Source organism: Acanthaster planci, linkage group LG02, assembly GCF_054643075.1.
Source record: "Acanthaster planci isolate LZ-2023a linkage group LG02, COTS_SCS, whole genome shotgun sequence".
Taxonomy (NCBI): Eukaryota; Metazoa; Echinodermata; class Asteroidea; order Valvatida; family Acanthasteridae; genus Acanthaster; species Acanthaster planci.
This window is the reverse complement of record NC_141778.1, coordinates 17,074,746-17,102,570: the sequence shown is the minus strand read 5'-3', so window position 1 is coordinate 17,102,570 and position 27,825 is coordinate 17,074,746. Positions and strand designations below refer to the sequence as shown.

The 27,825-nt window shown below is 40.1% G+C and overlaps 2 protein-coding genes across 3 annotated transcripts; one reads left to right on the top strand and one right to left on the bottom strand.

Moving 5' to 3' along the window:
* The first annotated feature begins 504 nt into the window (after positions 1 to 504).
* On the top strand, positions 505 to 7,193 carry LOC147799951 (ubiquitin-fold modifier 1). 2 transcript variants are annotated; one of them, XM_087133156.1, is made up of 6 exons: positions 593 to 634; positions 3,155 to 3,321; positions 3,801 to 3,863; positions 4,042 to 4,099; positions 5,215 to 5,254; positions 5,644 to 7,193. In XM_087133156.1, exons 2-6 carry the CDS (start codon positions 3,290 to 3,292, stop codon positions 5,751 to 5,753), a joined length of 303 nt encoding a protein of 100 aa, XP_086989282.1. In that variant the 5' UTR covers positions 593 to 634; positions 3,155 to 3,289; the 3' UTR covers positions 5,754 to 7,193. The 2 variants fall into 2 exon arrangements, with proteins under 2 accessions (XP_086989283.1, XP_086989282.1); XM_087133157.1 differs by lacking the exon at positions 3,155 to 3,321 and having other exon boundaries at positions 505 to 634.
* Positions 6,687 to 26,867, bottom strand: LOC147799950 (coronin-7-like). The gene is made up of 25 exons (XM_087133150.1): positions 26,696 to 26,867; positions 26,032 to 26,116; positions 25,594 to 25,690; positions 24,570 to 24,721; positions 23,658 to 23,844; positions 23,117 to 23,241; positions 22,534 to 22,620; positions 21,973 to 22,055; positions 21,439 to 21,551; positions 20,973 to 21,118; positions 20,453 to 20,548; positions 19,756 to 19,923; positions 18,918 to 19,043; positions 17,604 to 17,816; positions 16,694 to 16,886; positions 14,627 to 14,769; positions 14,284 to 14,388; positions 13,593 to 13,678; positions 12,870 to 13,008; positions 12,235 to 12,324; positions 11,628 to 11,744; positions 11,194 to 11,329; positions 10,028 to 10,119; positions 9,397 to 9,483; positions 6,687 to 8,920 (listed from the first exon to the last, which is right to left on the bottom strand). The coding sequence occupies exons 2-25, from the start codon at positions 26,089 to 26,091 to the stop codon at positions 8,912 to 8,914; spliced, it is 2,850 nt and encodes a 949-aa protein (XP_086989276.1). The 5' UTR covers positions 26,092 to 26,116; positions 26,696 to 26,867; the 3' UTR covers positions 6,687 to 8,911.
* Positions 26,868 to 27,825: the final 958 nt, after the last annotated feature.

The window sequence follows — 27,825 nt, the reverse complement described above, 5'->3', positions numbered from 1 at the left end:
GGAAATTAACAAATCCGCCGTTTGGATCCGTCGCCGCTACGATCTTTGGTGTGGTTGCCAATCGGCCTGTGGGGCAGGCCTAAGCCGAAACTCAGTGCTCGCGCCGGCCAAATCTCAATTTGTATTCACTAAAATGCTCCACGAAATAGAGCATTTTGTAGCCCATGAACTTGAGTATTTGTAGAAAAACAGGTTAAGGCAACCAAAACGAATGCAAGCTTGTGTCTGTGTTAGATTTGGAATAAATTTGTGCCTGAAAACGGTCTGTTCTTCGAGAAGTGCTCCACAACTGCTTTTAACTCTCTGTGGGAAAACATCTTTAAAAGTCATCGGTTTATGAATGAATGGAAATTTGAAATAAACTAAAAAAAAATTGATGTGCGTCTGGAACGCCTGAGAAACTCGTATTTTTTCTGATTTTTTGGAAATTCAGGTATTTATCACTGTTGGCATAACTGGCCTGCACCTTGTATAGTGTAAACAGCTCCCCCACGTGTCCAGTAAACTGAGTTTTGCAAAATGCGCTGGATCTGGTGCCCGACCTCATATTAATATCAAATTGTTACATTGTTCCACAGGCGACCAGATTATGGTCAGACTGACGATTTGCCCGTTCACGTTCCGCAACCAATATGTAAGCAGTGTTATTTGTCATATTTTGATTGATCTGAGATCAGAAAATCATTTGATGTCTTCCCGTAGTATGTTCATGCTGTCGTTGCTGTTTGATAAGTGTGAAAGTTAGTTGTTCAGCTGTTGTCTTGTGACGGTATGATGAAGTTTGAATTCCCTACCTCTGACTATGAAATGATGAAGTTGAACAGTGCCATGCCTGCCATATGGCAATCTTCACGTAGGCGCAGGCCTGTTACGCCCCAACGCCCCAACTGTAGCGTAAGCCCAAACTATAGTTGGGACAGTCCCAACTGTAGTGCTGCAGTTGGGCTGGCCCAACTATTGTTGACCATTGTCTGTGGAAAATGTCTCAACATTATCCAAGTCAATGTGTCTCACACTTGACACAATTCATATAAAATGTGATTATGTGGCACTTCAAGTTCATCTGTTCATCTAGCCCTGTGACCAATGACATGACATTTGTAAACAAAATGACTTTGGCATATGCTGGGCACATCGTGCACACAGGACCTCTCTGCTGTAGTTGGGCCGGCCCAACTGTAGCACTCTAGTTGGGACGGGCCCAACTATAGTTGGGACTGATGCTGTAGTTGGGGTGTAACAGGCCAACGTTGATCCCTCAGGGCCGAACACTGAACGCGAGCATAGCTTTTGTGGTAGGATCGAGGGGAAAAATGTTGCATCTTGACTGCACTTCAGCAGTTATGTACAAAGTTCATGGGGAGTGAAGAGAATTGTCTAAGTATTTCCCAACAACATCGGTAAATGTTTATCAGTCTAGAATTCGTGTCTTTCCAACATGTCTGTAATGACTTACTTTTATTTAGATGATGAGAAAAGTGGAGTCAGGATGCAGCATTTTTTCCGGATCAAGATATCTGACATAATCCTTTTGTTATTCGGTCATCTAATGCAGCAGTAGCTTTTTCCAAGCGTTAAAATTCGTTAATTTCCTCTGTCTGTCTGTTCCCGTAAAGTTAGGCCTACGGCCTAAGTAAGTCATGTAAGTGTAGGCCCTTAAGCAATCATGACATTCTTGCACCGGGGGTTTTTCCAAGAATTTGAAGCCCATAATAAATGTGAAGCCGCCGCTGAACTAACATGACTAATGACCGTCCTGATGCTCAGTAGCTTGCTGAATTTTTTAAAAGCCAGATTCAAGAACTTAAATTTGAGTCACGCTGTGATTCTTAGTCTGTCACGGCAAGCATCAAGTCACTACCTAACCGAAAGTCCAATGGATATTCGGAGAGTTTAGAATTCAGTAAGGTTAAATGATGTCTATAAAAATCGGTTCATGATATATATGTATTAAGGATCGGTACTCACTTCTGAGGACATTAAATTGCATAAAATGACTTAATATCCCTTTTAAAAAATGTAGCACTTTTAGCTTAAGTATGTCATTAGTGACCTTTACAAATATATCTGTGGGGCATATCTCCAGAAAAATGCCAATAAGAAATACTGTTAACTTTGTGTGATGCATGCTATGCATGTTATGTCATGTATGTTGGTAGCAAGCTGTGCGGCATCTCCATGTGAGACTACAGCATCCACTAGTATCGAACATTGGCTACAGCCCTTCACCGATTGATACAATTTGAAGCCTTAGTTGTAGGACATGCTACCAGAACGCAGTTTGCCCGTCATGCGCCACCTCATACAATAACTAAATGGTACACCAGCAGTGCTGGATGAACCTATCTTGGCATGGGCATGCCAGAGTTATCTGGTGGATTTAATACTTCCGGAAGAATTCAATAAACGGATGCCTCTTGATGCCCCTTGCCCAAACCCAGTGAGACTGGTCTGAAATATTGGAAATGTTTTGTCAGCATGCTCAGTGTGTAAGTGAAGGGGGGGCTGTCAATATTTTCATGACTAAATGAGACTTATTAGGATATATTATTGCTCTAAGATGGCTTATGGATCACTACAGGAAAAAAAAGGGTGTCTGTATATGGACTCCTCCCCCATGCAGCAGTCTCCTGACGATGGACAGAGCATACTGTCCGAAATGTTGAGTACCATTAGTTCTTTTCACAACCCCACATGCTAAAAAAAACCCCAAAACCCTGGTGCTACCGCAAACCTATCTGGTTTACTTTCTATCTCCACACTGAAAAGCTTCAAATCTCATCCTTTTCAATACTTGCACATTGGTCTCATGAAAGGACGGGCCTGTCATTGCCTTCTCCCTGAACTGAAGAACAGTGGGGCATTACTTCAAGAATTCAAAGTCACTACTTTATGTAACTTTGAGCCAATTTAGTTTACGTGGGGTCATAACACTATGGGTTTTTTAATTCAAATATTTGAGGTGAATTATGTGGCAGCTTGATCTCCACTTTTTCAAACAAATTGAAATTTTCCTGTGAGAGTGAAATGGAGATACATGTACCTATAGCACTTAAGAAGTGTGTAACATTTGGGCCAGCCAATGGCCAAGCTTGCTTCGCATCTTGGTTAGACCATTTTCGGTGGCGGCTTACAGGCAACTCTATGCTTACAGGTCACAGCATGCAAGGACGGTCGCATAATGAAAACAATTAAAGATACTGCCCCCCCCACCGAACCAACATGCAGATTAAGCTTGGTCATTGGCTGGCCTGACACATGCGTAGTGTGATAAACACAGACAGCATGAATGGTGCAATCATTGTCAGGTGGAAACGAAAGGTTGGTGAGTAAAAAATCTCCCCTTTTTTTTTTTTAAATACATGCAGTCGTGTATGAATGTAGCCCATGTAGATCCGTTATTGATCAGGGTGCATTTACTAATTTTCCTCACTCAAAAAATTCCACTCTTTCAATCAGATCGTACTAACAAATTCCATCCCAACTGACCTATATCTCTCTAAGACTTTTGACCTGGGGCTTTAAGACCATGTGGCCCACACCTTTTTTTTTCTTTTTTACCAAATCAGAGGTTTTTCCCGGCAGCTTCTCATTCTCCTCAAGATGGGCCCAAGTGACGATAGCCCATAATTGATGAAGTCCATCCCTGCTTGGATTTCTTCATATAATACCACCACATGCAACCTTTATACTCACAGGACTCAATGGACACACACTCCATACCCGTAGGACTGTGGGGATCCTCTCTAGGGGTGTAAATGGTGTTGACTGAAAATTGCATTGTTTCTCTTTTTTTGCAGGTCGAACTCTAAAGTGACGTTTAAGATAACCCTCACATCTGATCCAAAGTTACCATTTAAAGTGTGAGTATCAATGTGAAGGAATTTCGATCCCAAAGGTGTGCATTTTTCACTGATTCTTGAAGGCTGTAAGCACATACATGTACATGCACATATCTTGCACAGGGGCAAAGTATGGGGTAGAGGGCGAAGTATTGTAAACTTTGTTACAGTCCAAGAATTTACTGGTGTTGTTTTATAGGCTGAGTGTTCCTGAATCCACACCATTCACAGCTGTTCTGAAATTCACAGCCGAAGAGGTAAGTTAACCCTGATAAGTCCAACATGATATGTTGTCAATCCAATTAATCATATCATGTCATCTTATTCATAATATTAGTGTGAAATCCCAACACCATGTGTTTTAAAGGTCCGCCAAATAAGCTCATTTTATATGTATACTTGTTATACTTCTGCATTTTTAGTTTGATTTATTTACAAGTTTTACTCTTTCCCCTATTAATGTTCTATGTAGCTGTACTATAAGTAAAACGTTTTTTGCTGTGTTTTAAGTATAATGGTTTTTTAATTTTACTGATTGTATTTTAATTGAGGGCCTCTGTGGAAAGCATTGCTGTGCACTGATGGAGCTTACCCTCATTAAAAAGACTTAAATAAGATACTAAATTGGAACTAAATTCATGTCTATGATCGGCGCTGTGCCGTAGACTATGTGACATCATTATGAGGTGGCACTGCACTCAAGTGTATTTGGCAGATCACAACACCCTGTAGGTCAAAGAGGCATGTAACATGTGTTTTCCACCTGTCCATGAGCAAGAAGCCTTTTGCGAGTTAACTTTGACCTAAATCTGGTACACTGAGTTCTTTAAATTCATGTGAACATAACAACTTGAATTCTCCTTACTAAAACCACTGTTGCTATACCTCGTGATTTGGGGCAAGCTTTTGCTTAGTGACATAAGAGACTCCTTGCAACAATACACTGTTCTCAATGGATAAGGAGGGCACAAAGGAACCAGTCCATTCCAGAGATGGTGGTCGCTATGGGAAAGCTTGCCCCGAATTACAATGTATAGCAACAGTGTCTTTAGTCTGGGGAATTCAAATCGTTATGTTTATGTGCAGTCAGATAACTCAGTGCACCAGATTTCATTCAAATTTAACTTGCAAATGGCTTATTGTGCCACTGCACTAATGGCCTCTAATTTTGCTTGTCGATTTCCACTAAAGTTCAGTGTGCTATAATAACAACTACATGTAATTTTATTGAATCTTGTATCGAAACAAATCTTTCCAATGCATCAGTAAACACTTGCCTCTGAGGACTGATTCCATTGGGCCTTGTCACACATTGTATTATTTGTTGTCATGTAGATCATGTCTTTTTTTGGTGTATGTGTAATATCTGCAGTTTCGGGTACCACCAGCTACCAGTGCAATTATTACTAATGGTAAGTTAATTCCTGTAGTTTCTTTTTCCTTGGTTTTTTCCCTTAAATTATTCACTGATAGTTCTCTTTACCCCCAAGCACAGCATATACCAGTACCATGAGGCCACTCCAATCCATCACCTGATATTGAAGGCTTTAAGTGCATTAAGGACTTCATTTCCCAGTCACAATAAATGAGGCCCTTTGTGAAATCATACAGCAAGGAAAGAGTGAAATGTATGCCCAAAGATTGCGGCAATGGTTTGCAGTATTGAACATTGACAGGGTTGAGAATGGCCAATTAAGTATACGCAAACAGAGATCAACAGTATCATTTCAATGGTAAAGTGGTTTACCAGGTGAAATAACATATATCCTCCTGTCATGTTTTCTCCCCGTTATTTTCATAGATGGTATTGGCATCAACCCTGCACAAAGTGCGGGCAACGTTTTCCTAAAACACGGCTCGGAACTCCGGTTAATACCAAGGGACAGGGTGGGACACCCGCAGCAAACTTAAGATGTATACAATTTTTTCAAAGGTCTTCTTAAACAAGTATTTGGACATAGGGACAATCCTTACTGAAGCTGTCATATTGATCAAAATGTGTGGGATAAGAAATGAACATTTGTGACACTTGGCGTCAGGCAGGCACACTGAAAGCTTACAGAGCTGTAGATGGCGCTACAGAGCCTGCTTAAAAGAGCCAAATAGACAGCACATGGTTTTGGTCATCAAGGGAAAACCCTGCTCCACCAGTTGTGGAGGGCTCATAGTCACAATATTTCCAACTGAATTAAGACACATACAAAAGGCATAGTGTCTTTAATAGAAATATGGCTATTTTATTTTCTTTTAAATGAAACCCGTTGTGCACAGAGGCCTTGAGCCAAAAAAAGTAATATGGGCCGTACTGCTGTGAAAGGTTAGCTCCAATCTTGCAGCAGTATTTCTTCTAATATTGTAAGGAAACAGAATGAAAGAGAAACACGTTTCAACGTTGTTGTCTTTATTCTCCGTGTAGAATTTACTGAATAAGTTGCTTGATTTGAGAAAAATATTACATGTACATTTTTAATAACTCTGCCTCAGAGTGCATGTTCAGGCTGGTGCAAGTATCATCATGGCTTTTCCAGTTATTTCCTATTTATTTTATTGATATATTACGGAATGATTCTTCCTATCTCTACATGGATCACGACCTTCAAGTAATCAGACATTGTTGTCATTTGAAGAAACGGTAATATTGAAGCCACCCTGACAAACACGGCTGTGAAGTGACATTTACAGTTGCCGGTCATTTCTTTCATTTTGGCACCCCAAAATATCAAGTTAAATTTATCACTTGATTTTAAAAGTACTCCATCACAAATTGGATCACTTTATTGCTTCATCTGTTGGGTATATTTGATGAAAGTGTTTTGGACAGAATGAAAGACAAAAACGAGGCTATATTATTTGAATGTTTATTTTAATACCAGATGATTTTTATTGTCATATCAACTCCTGTTGTTAGTAAAAATTTGACATCACCTTTGTCAAAAGAGCTGTGCATTGTAACAACCCATGTTTGGCTAACAATCTTAATCACTTGTCACTGGTCCATCAAAGCCCGTCCTTGTAACCTTAGCCCTTTGTACATACATGTACATTGCATGCGTCTTTACAATTTGTGATAAAAGAAATACAATTCGAACAGTAGCCCTTTGTGACAGCTTTTAAAAAGAAAACTTGGCAAAGTGGGCATACATTTGATCGTGGAAAAATTATGTATTTCTGAGAAATTAATATGATTTAATGTGTAAAGCTGGGATGGTACAATTTCTCTAAAATGAACCACCCACTTGTGTTGGGAAGGCATATCCTTACACATTTAATCCCAACAAAATTTGGTAGCTGGAGGTGCGCTTTTTCAATGTCAGTGAAATAAATTCAAAGTTTCTTTGTCTGAAAACAGAATTCATGTTTCGAGGGAAGTACTTCATATGTTTATTTCAGTCCAGATTTCAATCCAGCCTTAACGTTGATGACACCAAGCTTACAAATGAATCTGGTGACCATGTAATATGTTAACTATTGCATGGTCGTAATGTAATAACTATTGCATGGTGCCACTGCTCTGTACAAAACCCATCACAGTGCTTTCTGCCATTACAGGGGGGCTGCCTGGCATATCAAAGTGAAATCTCATTGGATTCGTCTACGTGTATGTGCCTCAAGCTGGACCAAGCGAGGGTGCAATTTTCCTAGCAACAGAGGCCCCTTTGGTACCAACAATACCATCAATGCCAACAAAATGAACAAGCTTGACCAATATTGCTCTTTTCAACTGATGAGAGGGTGCCTCTGCTCAGGGCAAATAGCTAGAGAGCTTGGTGGTTTGTTTTCGCCCTTGTTTATTTGGGTCTGTGCTTCCCTGGCAAATAACGTATAAAAACCCCAAACAACGTAAAGACCCCAAAAGTTTCTTTTGACGTTTTGCAATGTCAAAATGGTTCAAAAACCACTATTAAAAATGTGACGAGTTTTGCTTATTCAAAATTACCTCATTTCTTTACTACTGAGTACATGTACAAGTAGTATTAAAAATAAATCCTTCATGTTTCCTTCATATGATTTCCCTAAATATATTACTCGAAAAACATACATGTATGTTTAAACTTCTAGCTCAAAAAGTCAGTGTAAGATATGGCTAGTAGAACACTAAGATAATTTGAAAATCCACTCAACACTTTCAAAGTAAATACAAATAATGACCAAACTACAATGGACAAGACATTTTGTTGAGGCCAAGTCGCATCAAGTTGTTTATCCTCTCAACCTACTTCCTCTCTCCCCCAACGTAACTTTAGTGAACTCAGAGAGCACCTAACCCAACCGTTTTTTCAACTCGTATTAACAAATGAAAGAAGTTGCACGCCTAATCGGAATATCTGAGCAGAAAAAAAATACTAGATTCTAACAGATACTATCAGATACTTTAACTAATACTGACAATGCATACATGTTTTGTAAATGCGCATAAAATAAACTGATTTGTGTCACGTTTTTTTGTGCAGGCTATAAAAATTCAATGTCACAAGGAATGTTGGAAAACTGTTGCAACATACTGAAAGACGTTTCCTTAGTTTTTGAATTTAGTAGTTCGATCTCAGGAAATTGGACACTAATGGAGAAGGAAAATCCAATATCTATCAAATCATATTTGATGTGAAGCAACAAAGACACCATCACAGATTTGAAGGCATCGCATTGTGTATCTGTTATTCTTGAAAGAAAAATATTGAGAATTTAAAACTGGAAAATACAAGCACAAAGAATGGCATGTACATTTCTGGAATGGTAATCTTAATGCAAAATTATATTCTAGGAAAGAAATTACGAGACAGGAAGAATATACATGTAAAAACTGCCAGAAGTGATAAACTCGGATGAGCTCTGATAATTTTTTTCTGGAGGTAACAGGTTCAACTCCCTCTCCAGTTTTCTTTTTCTCAAGAACTGAACAGTGTTCGCATTTAAAAAGTTGGCATTTGAACTTTATGGTTTCTCTGTGCATTAGGCATTGTTGATTCAAACCTGGCAAACTTTGACCCTGGGTGCTGGCGGGGGTGGAGCCTTCCCAAATGGGAGGGAGGGAACCATCGGCACCTGTAGCTGTGGACACGGCTCTCGCATCAGTCAGACTGCAAACAAAGCAAAAAATACTTCCATATAACAGACACAACATGACAATGCCTTCAGCTCACATTGATGCATTTGTTACTACCTTTGACACTAAAAGATACAGATATTTCAACGACATGGTCATTTGGGAAAAAAACGTTGGCATCAACCCAGACTGAACATGTTCGATGCCTGAGGGTGACGTATGGCTGCTCTGATAGGGCCAATCTCCTATAGGTGTACTTATTACTCCCTGTGCTTTCATTTCTTCTTTTGAAGTGAGAGGTGGAAATACGGGCCAAATATTCTGAGGCGGTCAGTTAAATTTGTGAGGTGGACTACCTCGCATTTGAGAAGCCAGGGAAAACCTTGGTGGGTGGTTGTAGTCTGCATTTGCCCACGACAGCCGCGCAATAATTCAGAAACTGTGGTTTTTCACGTGGCGTCAAACAGGAGGCAAGCGGAAGAAAGCCTATAATGAACAAACCGCACTCACCCATTCATCCTCGTCAACTCCTTCACACAAGTCTTGGGGAAGAGGTTCATCCTTGGCCTGCAGCTTATTGGTCATGGCACTCAGTAGCTGAAGACAGAAGGAAACAAAACATTTCTTCTGGCCTTGGATTGCACACCACTTATAGTAAACCACAATTTAGCCCTTCCAAAAAAATAACCTATAGTCTACAGTATCATCCTTCCTTCAACACATCTTGCATTATGGTTGGAGTTTTTAAATGTGAGTTTCAATCACATGTCCAAAGAAAATACAATTTACAACTGCTCATACTAGCCGTTGCATGATTCGCTGAGATGAAAATTTCTGCTCACTATAAAATGAGGGGTCGGGTGTACATAGTGGTTCTTTCCTTGCCCTCCGGCAAAATCCTACCCAGGCCAACAAGTGGAAAGTGGGTGTTCAGTCCCTACCTTACTGTATCAGTTTTATCCAGAACTTTCTTCTGGGGTTTTCTTCCCACCCCTCAAACTGTAACTGGTTCTTACCGTCTCCTCTCTACAGGCTTCTTTGAGCTTGTGAGCAACAGTGCCAGAGGCACGTCTTGGGAATCCTTGCTTTCATTGGCCGAAATGGTTAACAATATTATTGTTAAAGAAGTTGAGATTTGTACCTCTTCTTTTTTCTGCTCATCCGTCTTGTAGGAGAGCTCAACTTCTGCTACGTACTTTTTAGGCGCTGGGGCCACTTTGGGTATGGAGCTCACTGGCAAAAAGGAAAAAAAAAAGTTAAATTGCAGTCCCATCTTGAGTTGAAGGTGCTAAAACGTTTTGGGCTTATTAAAACTTTAACTACATCATGCTGAACTTATTTCTGACTGCATAATACGATATTTTGCAAAAAGGCAAAATAGATTGGCTAAATTTTAAAATTAAGTCAAAAAATACAAAAAGACTGAGAGACATTTGTATGATATTTCTGCAGAATTTTCAACCGCAACTTGACTTTTTTGGCAGTGTCCAGGACCATCCCAGGCCGTACTTGCTACATTGGCAGGACCCGTGCAGCCGCTCAAGATTAAGTTTAACATACTGTCCGAATTACCAGACGTGTGTGTACAGAACCACAGACATATAAACCCATAGACGGGCAGCTCCTATTCAAAACAACGGTGCAGAATCGTAGCCGAGACAGCATCCGACTAACTCCAAAAGTGTGGGCAAATTCACCCCTCGGTGTACGGAAGTTAGGCGCAATTGAAGAATTCCAGCTATAAAATTCTAGGAAGCCATTTTTTCGATTGTTAAAAACGCCCTCTATTTACTTAATCTGGCCCATACGGATTAAAACAATGTGGTAGCAACATTTGAAAAGAAGAGATAGCAGTACCAAAGAGCAAAAAAGGAACATATTTTTATAGCATATGTAAACAAATACCTACAATCTAAGTGTGTCATGCGCAATTCGCACTGAACACGCTGCTATGCATCGTTTCACCCATAACTGCTTGCCCACGCTTTTTAAAATCATGGTTATTGGTGTACGACTGGTGGTCTATGCGTTTAGATGTCTGTGTGCAGAACCAATGGGTTCTAGCTGTGGATGAAGATGGCACACATCCAAGCTTGACAACTTTCCCATCACCCACTCCTGTGGATATACACTAACTGATCGCATTACATATCCTCCTGCATGAACTTCTCAAAGTCAATCCAAACTATCTTGGTGAGAGTCTAAATTTAGACGAGAGACAGGTGAGATCTAGAGTACAAGGCACTGATCTGGGGGGATCTGGGTTCAGAGTGAATTTTGAAACTCAAGCACCTTGCTAGAACTCACATAATTTCATGTCTGGTGGACAGAGGCTAATCCTGCGTTGAACACCGTTCTTTCCATCCAGCCACTCTTGACTTGTCAAGACTGACTCCCACGTCACTCTTGTATCGGGAAAGATGTCGTCCTGAAAGTACTCTTTCTAAAAGAAAAAAGAAAGGTTATCATGCAGATATGTTTCTAAACTAAATCTAACTGTGTGCTTCTGTGAAGGTAGTTAACCGCACAAAATCCACCAGGCTTTCTCGTATTCTGCAAAAATGGTTATTTTCATGAAAATAAGACCAGAGTCAAGTAACTAGCACAAAAAGCACATAAACTCAGTTTTGCAATTAGAAATAAACACCTTTCCACATACATCACTTCTAGCACGCTTGTACTTCTGAGGCATAGGTCAATTCAAGCTGCGATAAAATCATTGAACTCATCTGCACACTGACCTTGACCCTCGGCACCATGAAGGTCACTGGTTCAATGGTCGTCTGGGTCAACCTCATGGCTTTGGCAAACTCCACATCCCTGACATTACACACCTTCTTAGGAAAGAACGACAGGCCCTGCAAGAACACAAAACCAGACTGAAATTACTTACAATGCATTATGACAGTGAAAAATGTATACATTCTGCCTACTGTGTTTAAAGACCACACTTTTTTAATCGGAAAAATTACTTTTTGAAGTAAAGATCAACTCCCACTCCTATAGACCTGCAATCCATACCACAGGCTGATGATGTCCTTAAAAGGCAATTCAGCTGTTATCAAAACAATCCTGTTTTTGAGCTATTTCTAATACCATATTGTAATACATGTAGCAGTTAACAGATTGTCACAAATGATCATGAATTTGCTGTTTTGCTTTTAATTTTCATCACATGGAGTAGAACGGTAATCATAACACCCGAGTTGTCATCACAATGTGTCGAGCTCCAGTATCCTGCATGGCAATGCATTCAATAATTTGTCAGTCACTCATCACTTGGTCTACTCAGACTGAGTGATTCGAGTCCATGTAACCTGAAAGCAAGACCACATTCCTGCTACTAACCTGATGAGGCACCAGCTGTTGGAAAGGTGCTACGTCATAGAAGTAAGGTGGCTCTGTGAGAATCTCATATGCTAGAGCAGATATGTCTCCCTGTAACCATGGCAACGCATCAATGGTGATTACAATGCAACCTGAGTAGTCTGTGTTGGAGCTATGATTAATATTGTGATGTTCTTTGACCTTTGCGGGGGCATTCTCAAAACCTCAGCTCTGTTGTACGCTACACAAATTACTGAACTGTCTGATGTGATCCAACTATGAATGCTGTACAGTAACTCTGAAGACTGTGGCACATTCAAAGCCAGAGACACAGCCGAGATTTTTAAAACGAGCATGGACTTTATCAGTCCAAAATCCCATATATTAATACCTTTAATATACAAATGTGCCAAGGTCTCGGGTCCAATCTGGATAGAGTCAGGGCTTACATCAGAACCAGCTTGGAATTTCTGTTCCACAGCTGGACTTGTACCAACTTCATAATTTTATGATTTTTGCCTCAGATTAAGGGCGAAACTAAATTCAAAACGCCGACATGAAAATCCTTTCAGAAATGCATTTAAGTCAAGCGATTTGAGTCAGCTTTGTAGAGTGACAGTTAGGGTATGAACTTCCAATATCGTGTCTTCCTTTACCTTTCCAGTAAGGATGACTACATTAGTGTCCTCATCATAGTAGGGAACCAATGTAGCTGGCGCGACATTCAAAGAAATTGTCTCCAGAGCTTCACTTAAGTCACTTACTGAGTAGAGATAAATTGTGCGCTCACCTTTCCTGAAATATCGGTATGAATCGGAATTGCAAATGATTAGAAAATACAAAAGTGATACAATTCAGACAGATGAATTTTATGACTGGTACAGTGTCATTCTTACTACATCTCCCCTACATACTTACGAATCAGCCAGCATTTTTCATCTCAATGTTAAATCAAACCAAAAGAGTTTACATACTAGCCAAGTATTAGTTCCTAAGACACAGACTCTATGGCATGACACACTGCAGGTGACTCTGAAGTCACATAACTTTAAAAACATGGCTCTTCATATGGTAACTGTATTATGTAACACAATTGTGAAGAATGGTTCGGATATGCACAGTGCACTGCTACATTATAAATGTTGCTTGATATAAATAGGGATACTTCTTCCGTAGGAGTGATGTTCTTGGCACTAGGGGCAATATCTGGAAGTTCCAGAAAAGATTTGGGAGACGATAAGTTTGGCCAATCTTTTCAGTGCAAAATGCTATGTAGCAGCTTTATATACGAGAACAAACAAATTACACAGAAAAGTCTTTTATATTTGGCTATGTCCGTTCCTTGACTTAATCACCCACCTGAACTCTAATCTCATTACCTCTCAAATCCAGAGACAAGAAGGAAATCGTCCCTACAGACCCAGAGAATGCGGGCTCCTCGACTGCCTGGTGGTCCATTCCCCTCCTGAAAATCAAACCCAAGAATCCTCACCTAATAGCAAACAACCCTCGGTATCAACCCTACCTCCCCCTCCCAGCTCAGCTAATTTGCCGGCAACTTTCTGTAAACCTCCAAAATCCTCTACCGTGCAATCAACCCACAGCACATTGTTTGTACTTCCACCTTCCCAAGGTCTTCAAGCCCAGCACTGTTGTTACCCAGTTGGCGGCATTGCTGTTGACGCTGGCTTTAAAGTTTTGGGCATGATCCATGGTTACACTGCATCTGTTACTTTTACGGGCGTCTGTCGAGCAACTTGAGAAAGACCCAAAAAAAAAAACTGGGAGCTCACCAACAGAGGGCTGAATAGATCTCCAGTCCCGGGTTTTAAAGGACGAAGGTTACAATTTTGTTTTTTATTTAACCCCTATAACAATTCAAGTTCCATCCCTGTATGTAACTGTCAATCACTTCTGTTTCATCTTTTGACTTAGCCAACAACATAAGGATACAAAATCAAAAGTTCCTTTCTGAATGGAATGAAAAGCCTTGCTATACGTAATAAAAGCACTAGAGGCATTTCTGTGATGCCGTGTGTGGCAAGAATTTTGATGGCTTTGTGGACATACATTGATGGGTTCATTGGATTTTCTAGGGTTGTAAATCCGGATCTTTCCATCCTTGCAGACTGTTGCAATCTTGCTACCATCGGAACTCCAAGCGCCGCTGAAAATCTGGTGCCAAAGACAAACAGAACCAATTCAGAACGCTAAAACTCTACACAGTTGTTTAACTCCAAACTCAGCTTATTACTGCTTAGTAAATTACCTGGGAACCGGTCACAGGCAATACATGTATAATGGCATTTTGGTTGGTAACCAACTTCTGCTAATCAAGTATTCTCCATGTTTAGCATCTCCTCATATAAAGGCCAAGACTGTTCCGAGATCAGGTACTGAGATCAGGTACTACCTGATCAGTGTGCCCTGTTAAGCTTATCTTCTCCTCCCCGGAACTCAAGTCCCAGATTTTGACCATCATATCGTAGCTAGCAGACATCAGGAGGTCTTTCGCTTGTGGGTGAAACTTTATAAAGTAGATCTTCTCACAGTGACCTGGGGGAAAGAAATATTAGGATTTATGATGGAGAACATTCAGCACCAAGAACATGCCAATTTGTCATGAAGGCCGTACAGTTTTGTAATTCCTTACATAACTCACTTATTAAAACTTCTCTTATCTAATTATCTGAGCTTATATTAACTTCTGAATGGGTTTCTATGTCTTGTACATAATTTGTATTTTCTTATTCCTTTGATTTATCCTACCTGACTTATTCTACTTTTGCATCATGTGTGTTTAAGTGTTTCATACGTACGTTGATTTTTTTTCTTATGTCTTCTCAATTTATGTGTTACATGTACTTTACATTGAAGGGAATCCCTAATCGACAAGCTTCGGTATGGGGGATCTCCGTCCACATCCTGATGTGGATGTGACTCCTAAATGGAACATGATTATAAAAATGTATATGTATTTAAACCATACATAGTAAGACTGTATGTATCAACACACATATAATATTCTGTGGATACTGTCAAGAGATGTAGTGAAATTAATAAAGACTGAATGAACGAAATGAGAATGTATTTTAGAGGGAACTACATTTAATTCGAGTTTCTTTTCAAGCTTCATCAACTTTTTGTGACCAAGGGACAGCACTGTTTGATAGAGTGGCCATCTTTACTTGTCATAATATTTTGGTTTGACAGTTTGAATACCAAGCTGCACATTTGATATTGTGGTACTCACTCTAGCAACATTCTTGTGTCTGAGAAAAGAAGATGGCAACAATGAATTTATGTGAAAGTATGCATTTTAATGATAAGCTTTTAAAACTAGAAAAAGGCCTTAAAAACCATTAACTGGGCTCATTCATTCTGGTAGGAACCTTCTAAAACCCTACAAATCTACCACTTGCAATGGCATCACATCATGCACAGGTTTTAAAGTTGAGGCAAATCCATATACACACGTACATTAGGCAAATCACAACATTCTAGTGGTCACATAAGCCTTTACAGCACGCGTTCCATTTACACGTGAACCTGGTACCACGACTGTGGTGGTTTCCTGGTTGTCAAATTAGTCTATACCAGTGGTGTATTCGAGTCCATCCCAAGTCCCTGCAAGTCCATCACAAGTCATTCAGTCTTAAGCCAATTCACAAGCCCTTCAAATGTGCCGTGACACAAGCATTCTTTTGTCATTGTTCACCTCATTACTTATGACTGGCTTTGCGAAGGGACTTGTGACTGGACTTGTGAAGGGACTTGCAAAAGGACTTGTGATAGACTCGAATACCACACTGGTCTATACATAATGCAGATTTTAGTGTCATTGTTATCTCTGTCCATTGTCATTGCTGTTGTATTTCTTCTCTTGCATCAGCTAGGTTTATTATATGATTATGCTAAGTTGATTTCATTTTGTCTTCTTTTTGTCTGATTATGACTGTTTTTTAATATTTGTTTTGTTATATTTGTTATATTGCTTTGCGTGTGTATGATTACGTTGCATAGTTCGTCCACGTTATTCCACCTACAAGCCTTGGTTTATGCCAACAGCCTTGTGATCCCTTGTTCGTTTTTTATTTCCCAGTCTACTGACCTTAATTACTGATGGTACCTATCTTCATTTTGCTACCTATCTTCTATCTTATTTTTTTACTCATATATCACCACATTGTATTTCATATTATTCCACTTTGTACTGGATTACTGAAGAGTTCAATGAAATGTAAAAATGTCTTACTTCTTGCAAGAAGTAAGACTAGAATCTGGGCTTAATTGTCATGAACCTTTTACAATTCTCCAAACCCCCTCGTAATTTTTGAAGGATTTCATTATGTGTTGAGATTAAAACACACTAAATTTAGGTTCTAGTCTAAACTTTTGCTTATTCTACAAAGCTTAGTGTACAGTTAAAATTTTAAAAGCTGGAATAATCCCAAAATCTTCCCAAGGAATTACAGGATACCTCTGAGTATGAGAGAGGGTTCGGTTAGCGTCTCGGTCCAACCCTCGCTAGGTATGTCCCACACCAAGATCTTGGCATTTTCACAGCCGACCACAAGGCGGCTGTCGTCAAATGGGTCCCAAGCAAAGTCCATGACGTTGTTGCCGTTCTGAACGGACGGTAAGTCCCTGTCAAGTTTGCCAGGTTTATTCAGCTAACAGAATGAATAAAGAGGCCAAGGGTAATGCAAAATGTCAACTTGCACGATAAACATCAATGTTAATGGCAGCTTCTTGACAAAAGTAGAGGCAGGAGTATGCAGATGTATGTAATCCAAGGAGATGACACTACTGCAGTAGACCTTATCCACAGGGAAGCCATTTTGACTGTGTTCTAGGAATACATCTCTCTCAGTGTACTCTTTCAAATGGGATGGTGCCAGACTCTTTTGGGTTCCATGTTTCACTTTCTTTTCTTTTAATTGTGGCTTAAGGGATTTAAATATCATTAAACACAAATTTCATATTCTTTATCAGCATAAATGACATTCAGTGTTCTAATTTTTACTCTCAGGTGCCCCCAAAAAAGTTTTACCTCGCTTTCAATTCAATATGGCCGACGTGTGAATAAGGCCAGTTGTGTTCTTTTTGGAAAGTCACAACACCCTACTAGTTGAAGAAGCCTGAAAAATTTGCGTACTACTTGTGTGAGAGCATGGTACAGCAGCAACAACTCTAAATGTGGGATTAGCCTGTCAAGGCACATTGATTTTGTTACAACAGCATCTATTGCCTGCTATTCTGTGCCTCTGTGAACACTATTCATCTCCTTCCAGAAACCTACTGTTACATTATCAGAGAAAAATTGGTAAGACTTGAATTCAAAACTCATAGTGAAGAATTAATTTGGGGGAAGGTAATGAGACACTTACATCCACAAATCCTATTAAACCGCCTGGCCCACCGAGAGGCACCGCCCCCCACTTGAGATTGACGTGGAAGACGTCACACTCCCCACAGACGCTATTGCTCAGGTTGTGAAGGTTGAACATGTGTGTGCTCCTGGGCATGAGGGCAGAGTTCATGTGACGGAACTTGGAGACGGTAGGCGCAGTGAACTTGGGCTTGGCTGCTTGAAGGACGTCCTGAAAAATGAGTGCATGAAACGACATAGGGTCCTTTTTTTTGTGAGTTCAATCCATTAAACAATTTAAGAGCTGATTAATACATGAGACAACCTTTAAAAATGAGTCACACGTCGCCAAGAACTACTTTTGCCAAATTCAACCTTTAGATCAATGAAACATTTCAAGAAGTAACTTAAAACTTTGCTCCTGTCATATTAATCTGATAATTAAATATCTGATTCTCCATTTTTTGTCATTCCACAGACTGCTGGAAATGTGTCCTCATTAATAACTCCCTGGCCACTTCTTTTTGTTCTTATTCGTTTCTTCCTGTTCCTTTATTGGATTAGTCTATTTCCTTCCTTGTAATGTTTAATGCAAAATATGCATATTTACATGAATATGAATATTGCATTTTGTTCCGGATTTTCTTTTCAGTTGAAATAGCTTATCTACCTCAATGAATGATACAATTTAACTGAAATATTCACCTGTGAACACATTTATTTAATTTGTAAGTATCAGGTCCCAGATAGCTTGTGCAAGTATTTGCTTTTTTTACCTTAAAAACTCATATCATTTCTGTTATTTTGATTTACATTCATATGTGAATATCACATGAATCTTCAGAAAGACATGAAAATAAACTATATCACCACTATATCTTAAACTATAACACTTTCAAGTTAAAAGGCTTTCAAAAGAATCCTGATCTAAATAAAAATGAACCCTCACAATTTTTCCCTCACATAATGTCTGATTTCATCAGCATACCAACATGGCACATCAAGACAGAGAGCTTAAAACTAAACAGCAGTGATTCCTCCTATTATTTCTGGATGGCTGCTTATGAGACTAGTCAAAATTGACTTTTATCCAGAAGACAAGGCACTCTAGAGAAGGCCATTATTACAACGGACCACAATTCAGGGCAAACTATAAGCCAGAAATGAGGTGATGTCTCATCTTTTCTTGCCATTCTCACACTAAAACATTGCTAGAGTGTAATGTTAGTTGTTAGAGCTTGTCCCATAGCACGTGATATATTTCTTCTTGTATGATGGAGGGAATTTGTGTGAGGTTGGATAAGAATCAACAGTCACAGTAGCCAGCACTTACATTGGCAGTATTATCTCCTTCTCCCCGAGTGCTGGCCTGTGGTTGTGACGGCCTCTGGGTCTGCAAGGACGATGCTGCCAGCTTGCCTGTGACCTCACTAGCTCCCTGAGAAGGCGCTGGGGAAGGCTGAGGATTAAAAACACATGACTCATCATTGTTATCACATTACTTTGATCGACTCTAACTCCTGCCATTTTTTCCGAGAATGGAGCTATTTTTTTTATATTTAGTATTGGGATCATTCCAAAAAGTTCAGCTTAGAATTTAACATCACAGTTTGGCCCAAGTCAATGCTTGCAAAGAAATTAACCCGGATGGCTACTTCAAGCAAGTACAAGGCTGAAGAGAAGTCTCAAACCTCAGACTACCTGTCAAGTTTCAAATGAGAATATAATTTCTTTTCAGATTAATGCATAGCTTCCACATGTGAAGAGTTCTCCAATGGGAAGATCTACATGTGCACGCTGTGAACCAAACAGTACATTCTCAAAAGAACAGAAGCCTTCTGACAGTTTGCTTTCAATTCCTCACAAGTTATTTCACATCCTCACAAATCTTTTCACATCCTCAGCAGTCACCTGAAGTCATCAAATGACATCTCAAGTCAACCATGGGTCAATCACAAGTCATTCACTCTTGCGTCAAGTAACACGCTGTTCAGTTGAAATGTAACAGAGGCATTCCATTGTTCTGTTGTCGTGAACATGTCCCATTCCCTCACTACTTTTGGACTGACTTCTAACTTGGCCTGCCACTGATTGCATTCGATGAATTGACGAGATTACAAGCCAACATTCCCAATTTTGAACTGCTCCCCAATCAGGACAGGAATATGTACCTTTGTGCTTGGCTGTTTCGGCTGCTGTGTCGTTTCTACAGATGGCGGATTGTTAACGGCTGGCTTGGGTTCCAGCTTTGGTTTTGAAGCTGTAGCCGATGGCAACCCTTGCTTATCCTTCTTTTTGATTGGCTTGCATTTGGCAGGATCCAAGGAAACCTTTTCAACCTGGATATTGAATTTGGGAATCAAGTAAAGGGAAAGTCAATCAAACACAAATATGGATGCTATACATTACCATGGCCACGATGATAAAATTGGCATTATTTACTCTAGCTAAAGGAACGTCATAGCTATTTCTGTTAAGTTTTAACACTCATAATGTTCTTCTTCAAAAATACAGTCTTTGTGCATATTCAGTTTAAAAATATTCATGTGTACTCCAATCCATTCCCCTGGCTCCAATTTCAGGAAACTAATCACTGCTCGGCAGATTTCTGACCTACGAAGAAATGAGCAGAGAATTGTTCTCCAGTAAAAGAGTTTGCACAGTGTTTGGGCTGGAATCCTGTCCTTGGTAAGCATGTATTTTCTGCACTTAGCAAATTTCTGTGCTTAGAATACTCAATGAAACTTGCCTTGGTGTACATCAGCAATGTGTCTTACCTTTAAACAGCACTACTTACAATTATCTAAGATCATAAGAAAAATTTGCAAGCTAGTCAGCAAAAACCCACAATGACCACACTGAATTCACCTGCTTATCAGATCCTGCAAGCCAATCAGCTGCCGACAAAGCAGCCTCGCCTCCATTGGTGTCCGGGAACAGCTCACCATAAAAATCACGGTGTGACTGAAGGAAAGATTGAAAGAAAAACTGAGGCAAATGAAAGTCAAAGGTTCTTGTACCAGGTCTAAGCATAACCCCCAAAATTGAGTTCCTACTTTGAATTCCCTTCAATCTGGTGAAAAAACCAACATTACACAGCACACGGCAGTTCATTCTTCAACAAAAGTGCGAACATCTGGTCCCACATAGATTAATGGCTGTTGAGTTAAGAACTTGTCCAATTGCAATATTACAAGAAAAGCACTTCACCCAGAGGATCTTATTGATTTTGGCAAAAAACAAGAAATCTTTTGATTGAGCTCTTGGTTACTGCAGTATATCGAAATCCTCAGACTTGAATGCTACTGGAATCAGGTGGGTTGAGGTTCAAGGCACGCAAGTTGGTTTCAATCTAGAATCTTGGGTGCTTTCTAAGAGACAGACATACCTTTCGAGGGACCACATATGGAATTGGGACCACAGCAGTCGCCGTTAGCAGCAGTAACCTGGCAACCTCGCATGACATGACATCTAAGGCTCGCTTGGGAACCATGGCAATGCCTTTGGTCTGCTCAGGAAGTGACTGCGTGCTCCCTACAGACGGAAAGACAATGTTGAAAAATGATCTGTTACCACAGCATGTCACTGCGCACAACAGTCTGCATGAAAACCAACCATTTTTCATCTATTAACCCTACAGTCCTGAATCCTCCAATTTTAACATGATTTGCACACACCCTAGGGAGTTAGGGTTAAAAAATATGTACAGTATTACAATTTTTAAATCTCACACTTCTCAAATTTCTATTGGAATCCATGTAACTTTTTCACACAGTGTAAGCAGTAACTACAACAAAGAACAGAAATACTTGAGGTAGCCATGGCAACAGAGACGATGGTTGAGAGTTTCTTACTGTCAGTGATGTACGGCGATGACAATGTGACCTCGGAGTATCTGAGAGTCGTATCTCCAGAGCCCACGGCAAACAACATGTTTGTATCAGGGTCATACAAAGGCATTAGGGTCCTACAAGAAAATAAAGAGTACACTAAATCAATGGCTTGATAAATAAACATACACAGTATTTAGGAACTGCAGGACAAGATTGTAAAGCCTGTTATGCAGACCAAACAGTACAGCCAGTGGAAGACATGTCTCATGGCAAACAATACTGGGAACCACTTTGGAAATTCATTGTACGTTAACGAGTACTTCAGAGAAGATTACATTGTACAATATTTAGTAATTCAGTTTAGTGATATTACAGGTAGAGGCAGTTTCCTAAGTACTGCAAAACAAGGGCAGAAACACCACAAGTTTCAGAAAGACAGAAATACTTTGATATTGCCAAAATTTCCTAGTGATAATAAACTACAGCAGCAAAAGAAAAAGTCAAAAAATCTGAGCACAGAATTACACAGCAACACTTAGAGTACAGTACATTTACCCAGTAGATTGATCAACGGAGTGACTGCAAACAGAACTAGTAAACTGACGCTGGTCCCATACACACATCTCACGGTATCTTCCCTATCGCAGAGAAAACCCAAAATTTGGTGAAAAATCTTTAATTAAGGGAAACCAATATGTTTCTACAAAATATAAAGACATCCACTAAATCAGAATGAAGAATTTATTTCAAAAACCAACAGTGGTAAACCACCGAGATGGATATCACATTCGGATTTACTATGGGGATAAATCAATGATTCAAAGTAATTAGCAATGGGTTCATATTGCAATTGAACAAAAAAGTGAGTATTAACGATACACAGTTTAATTTGTCAATTTCTTTCAAGGCATCAGAAAAAAGCAAAAAAGCACCGTCAGTTTCTGATTTTGTGTTTCTTACAGCCAATCTCGACAAATATGAGATTCTTTTAAGCATTGGCGATTCCTACGAATTTTGACAGGAATTCCTTTTGAAGGGCCTTAATTGAAAAAAACAGTCACAGTGATATGAGAATGACAATAGGGGACTGGGTCACCGACTGTTCAGTTTCATCACCCTGTCAAATCCAGTGGAGAGAATGAGATCTGTACTCCCCAACCAGCAAACTCGTGAATCCTTGTTGTTAGAATGACCATCTGTTTCCTGCAAACATCGTGAAAACAAAACAACCCGTCAGGTTAGAAAGATATACTAGCACCTACATTTCAAAAAACAAAGTCCAGCAGAACATACCAAAAGATTTAATCACTTAGCTGCCTCAGTTTTCAACGACACTTGAGGTCAAACTTTGTGCACTGTTGCCAAATGGTTACTGACCAACACACCAGCCATCCAACTATTACTGGACATTACACTTGTCCAAACCAAAAGGACTGCAACAAGGACCACCTGCAGGTAGGACAACACTGATCCCTGTCACGGTTTGTTTCCGTCATATGGAACACTTGTCCCTTCTCGCCCCCTTCCAGGTAAACAGTTTTGACCCTAGTGGTGCTGGTACTAATGTTCTGGTGACATCGAAAAGTCCCATTTGAAAAATACAAAATCTTTCTTGTTACCACTGCCAGTATGCTGACTTCTTTTGTTCAGAGGTTCAAATTAGCACACACACTGAAGCAATTACTCTAGTTTGACTTACTGAGCAAACAGTGTTCTGCCTGGGGTCAAGGATTCTCAGTTTCTTGTCTTTGGCTGTGGTCGCCATGACAACACCATCCTGCTTCCAGCTGATACCCTGGATCTGTTCCTCATGCACCTCCATGGCTACAGAAATGAACATTTTTTCACAGATACATTTTGTGCAAAAGTTGGTTTCAGCACACTGTGCATTCTTGAGAAGTGGAAGGATTTGGGGAATTGGAAAGAAAACTGGACTTGCAAACTTAGCAGGCCTTAAAGTCGCAACATAAACCTGAAAGTTGGCTTGTGAACTTAAAAGCCCCTTGTTCTTGCCACATGGACATTTTGGAGAATTTCAAAGGTTAGTAAAGTTGGCTTAATTTTGTCTTATACGTTTTGCTCTACTCTTTAAGAAACGGGAATTCTCTATACAGTTGGCAATTTCATTGCCTGACCACGGGACTAACAAGACAAGATCCCATTTTTAGATTAAGCTGAGGCATTCTTGTTTTCTCAACAAAAGACTTCAGCAGGCCGATAAAGTCAGCATTCCAACCCACCTACACATTCCTGTGCCTTGCCAATGTCCCATATCTGAACAGTCTTGTCACACGAGGAGGCCAAAAGACCCTCTGCGGTCGGATGGAACAAAACATTCTGGACCACCTTAGCTAGCTTGGGGATGGTAACAACAGGTGTGGATAGGCTCTCCATCAGACCACCCTCTGGTATGTCCCACAGCTTGATCTGCAGAGAGACAGAGAGAAAAATACAATTGTCAGGAAAGCCCATACAAATCCACAAATACTATTATATCATGTCTGAAAGACAGGAATTTACTGTAACCATCACATGCTAAGTTCGTAAAAGTGACTACCACTGTTTTTCATGCAACAGAAACAATATTTCACAAAGTTGCATGACCCTTTTTACTAACAAGTTCGTAATCATCCACAGCACAGCAGCCAAAAAAACCCCAGTGTGGACCACTGAAAAGTACAGGGGTAGCTAATGGTCAGTTTCTCTCAGATTCCCTGAGTTTTACTAACTTTTTTTTTCAGAAATCCTCAAGAGCTATATCACCTTCTGGTCTAAACAGGCTTTAATATAATGTACAAAATAAAGAGCTGAAAAATCGCTTTCGTTCTGCGCACACAAGATCAAAACAAATTAGCATGGCTCCTTCTACTAAGTCATGACATATCCAGTGCGAAGAAATTAAAATTTGCAAGCAATGTTTCCAAGGTGAGGCTGCTTGCAGATAGATTTCCGGCCACAGACAGCAATCAGTGATGTTTCATTGTTTAGGTCAACACTTTGAGCTGGACATCTCTATCTTTCATAAAGGCCCAGTTTTCACTAATCAATGCAGAAAAGAGAATAACTGCCACGTGGCAAGGATCAAAACTTTTCACTGATAAGTAACAGCATTTTGGGGGGTCCAGGTTAGTAATCGATGTTTAATTATATACCATGTTATCATTTGAACATGTGGCAAGCATGTAGTCATCGAAGGGTGAGAAATCCATATCTGTCACTAGAGATCCATGGGCATGCAACATGGGTAGTGATGACAAACCCCGTCCACATTTATCTAGTGGTATTATGCCCAAAGTGCCTCCACCTATTGAAGTAAACAATGGTAAGCAATTTTTTTTTCAGTAAATACATGTGTACAATGATTTTTACAAATGTACATTAAAGACAAAATCATTCCAAACTGATGTCAATATCCAGTACCTGGGCCCAATTTCATGGCACTGCTTACCGTGAACAAAAGGTTTGGCTAATCACAACAGAAAAATCTTCTCTAAGGGTTAGCATATTTTACACGTCAGCTAAGAAATTTTGCTTACATAGGATTCTTTGCTTACTTGCCTGGCATCCAATTTCGATGTTAGTGCTGCAAGGACACAATGGCGATCGTCAGCTCAGTATATATTATGTGGCAGGCAAAGCCATGAAATTGAGCCCAGAGCTGGTAAATAGGCTGGCTAAAGACACTTAGGCTGTGTCCGAAACGGGCTTCCAGAGCTACGACTAGGTCTACTGTCAATTCCAATGGAGCGAAGACCTAGACCTAGCTCTAGACAAGAGATTCGGATGCAGCCTTACAGTAAAGCTTCAATTCTGAAAACCAGAGACACCTTTATCAAATGCACAATCAAAATTGCAACAACTGTTGAGGCTGCTTTTAAATTAACTGACTGCTTTCAAACCAGGACTTCATGAAAGCAAATGTGCATCATTTGAAGCATGAGGCATATTACTTGCATGTGCAGAGTAAAGTGTACACAGCAAGCTACTCATATGCATCAACTGTAGTACACTGAGCTTTCTGTTCGATTTCCTTGAGGTAAGAAAATTTTGTGAGGGTGCAGCACGAGGCACATAGCACTGGCTGTCCGCTCTTTAACTCTAGTCTGGTGAGTCTGCCACAAGAGGGCTCCTGAGTGCATTCAGCCAATGGGTTGATCCAGGAACAAACACACTGACCTGTGTTGCTGGTGTTGAAGGCCATGAGAGTGCAGCTGGCCTTGATGTGGTTGCCGCATGATGATGGCGACCCTATACGCAGATCGCTGAACCAATGCTACAAGAACACAGGACATAAATCAAAGTGAAGCTTTATTCATCGAGTTGGGTGAAGGTAGTTGATGTTGGTTTGGGCAACTGATCACAATTGTGAAAGTCGTAGATCTGTACTGTGGGCGAATACATGAAACAGCCTAAACATGGAAGTCTGTTAAAAGAAACAGCTGGTACTGAGTCTCTGGTTCACAATCCAATCTGAATAGATCCATTGCTATAGTGAAATCACACTCAAGCACATAGTCTTCTGCTTCAAATTTAACATGCCATAAATTAGTTTCACTCATTAGTGAATATAGTGATTTTACAAAGAGATGCCCCAAAGGTATTCCCTCCACATACCTCTTTCTTGGCGACGTTTGCTGAGGCATTCTTGAATTTAGATGTTTGGAAACGACTCATTCTACCACTAGTGCCAGTCTTGACTCTAGAGGCAAACATATTTAATCATGACATAACATGATAAACAAGACTGAATTAACTTTATCAGACATAGTTAGTAGATCTGCAAGACTGGTTGATTGTGGTGCAGTTGATTGTTCACCTCATTAAACAATCTTGCACAACTATGACAGAAAGAATATCACCAGCTGATAACAGAAAAATATCGTCAAATTGTACAAAACGGTCCACTGACTGCTTGCACCCAACAGACATAAACCATGTCATACTCATAGGCCTACCTCAAAACCTGTTCTGTCATTTACCAAAATATAAAAAGAAAGCAAAATGTGAACCAGAAAACAATATTAGGACAAGTTTGGAGGCTGAAGTTGAAAAGTCGTGAACTTGAAAACAATCGGACAGAATATTCAAATGCGTCGTGCATTTGTTGTACACCCAAATCAATCATGTCAATCCCTGCAGATACTGCGTATACGTAGGCCTATCATTTTTCTTTTACTGGTGAAAGTATTTCTCCTCGTTAACAAGTTTATTTCCTGGCCCAGAGCGACAGCTGGAAACTGCATTCAGTTCTGGTGCTAAAAAATATCAGTGTTTTTACCTTTCACTGATGATGGTCCTTGGTGTACTCCAAAAACTTGTAAAATGACCAGCCACTACGTGCCGAAGTACCTAGTCACAACTGCGGAAGTGCTCTGATCAGCGCGCACCGCGCTACATTCACATGACAATACACGCCCCCTGGTGTTGACAGGGTTCATCGGCGTGGCGGAAACAGGTGCAATACTTGCCACGCGGGTATGGTCTTCAACTCTACTGCACAAACTGCAAGTGAAATGGAAGAACATGTAAATTTTGGCCTGTCCGAATTATCTGGCTGTGGCTAGATGTAACACATATATTCACACAAAAAGCTAGGAGCCTCAAGCTTGCTGCTTCCTAAACAGCACGTGCTATTTCGAGCCGCAGCCAAGATAACGGGACACTGACATGGAAGATACCTGCTGGATGACTGATGGCGCCCTCTGTACTCTTCATAATCGTCGCCTCGACGTCACGCTCAACAAAAAAGACCCAAAACTGAATGCGAAGAAGATGACCAAGTTGAAGGGTCTGTAGGCTTACAAAAGGAATATGGAGAGGAAAAATAGACTTGTGCTGTGTTAACAGGATAAAAAAACAAATAAATGAATAAAATAAAACGACTGATCTCTCTATTATGATAGTGCAGATACAGATGAGGATCTGAAACAACCAGCCGCCCACGCGCGGTAGATTCCACGACCGGAAAACAAAGCAGAAAGGGCCAAAAAGACTGTAAAAATCAGTAAATTAAAGTGACAATCCAAAAACCACCATACGGGATACCCCCATTTAAAACTGGCTGCCCCTCCCTCAAGACAGTTCAGCCCGAATTCTTAACTTAAGTAAAGATCAAATTAAAAATTGACAAACAATACCGAATTCCAACATTAGTAAGTACGACTGGTGAATCTCGGCCGACTGAAAGCTGTTTAAATCAAGTGGAGTTTTCAGAACGGGAAAATGGGTGTTTAAGTTATTAAAACATGTTTAAGCAGAATATCGGAACAGTGCAATATTGTATGATAGGAATAGCATTATAGGTTGAATATGACACGTATTTATTGCATTTTTTGTAACAATTACAAACAGATGTTGACATCGAGAGAGTGTGAGGGAGTATTAAGCATTGTAGGTGGTTCAAGGTCG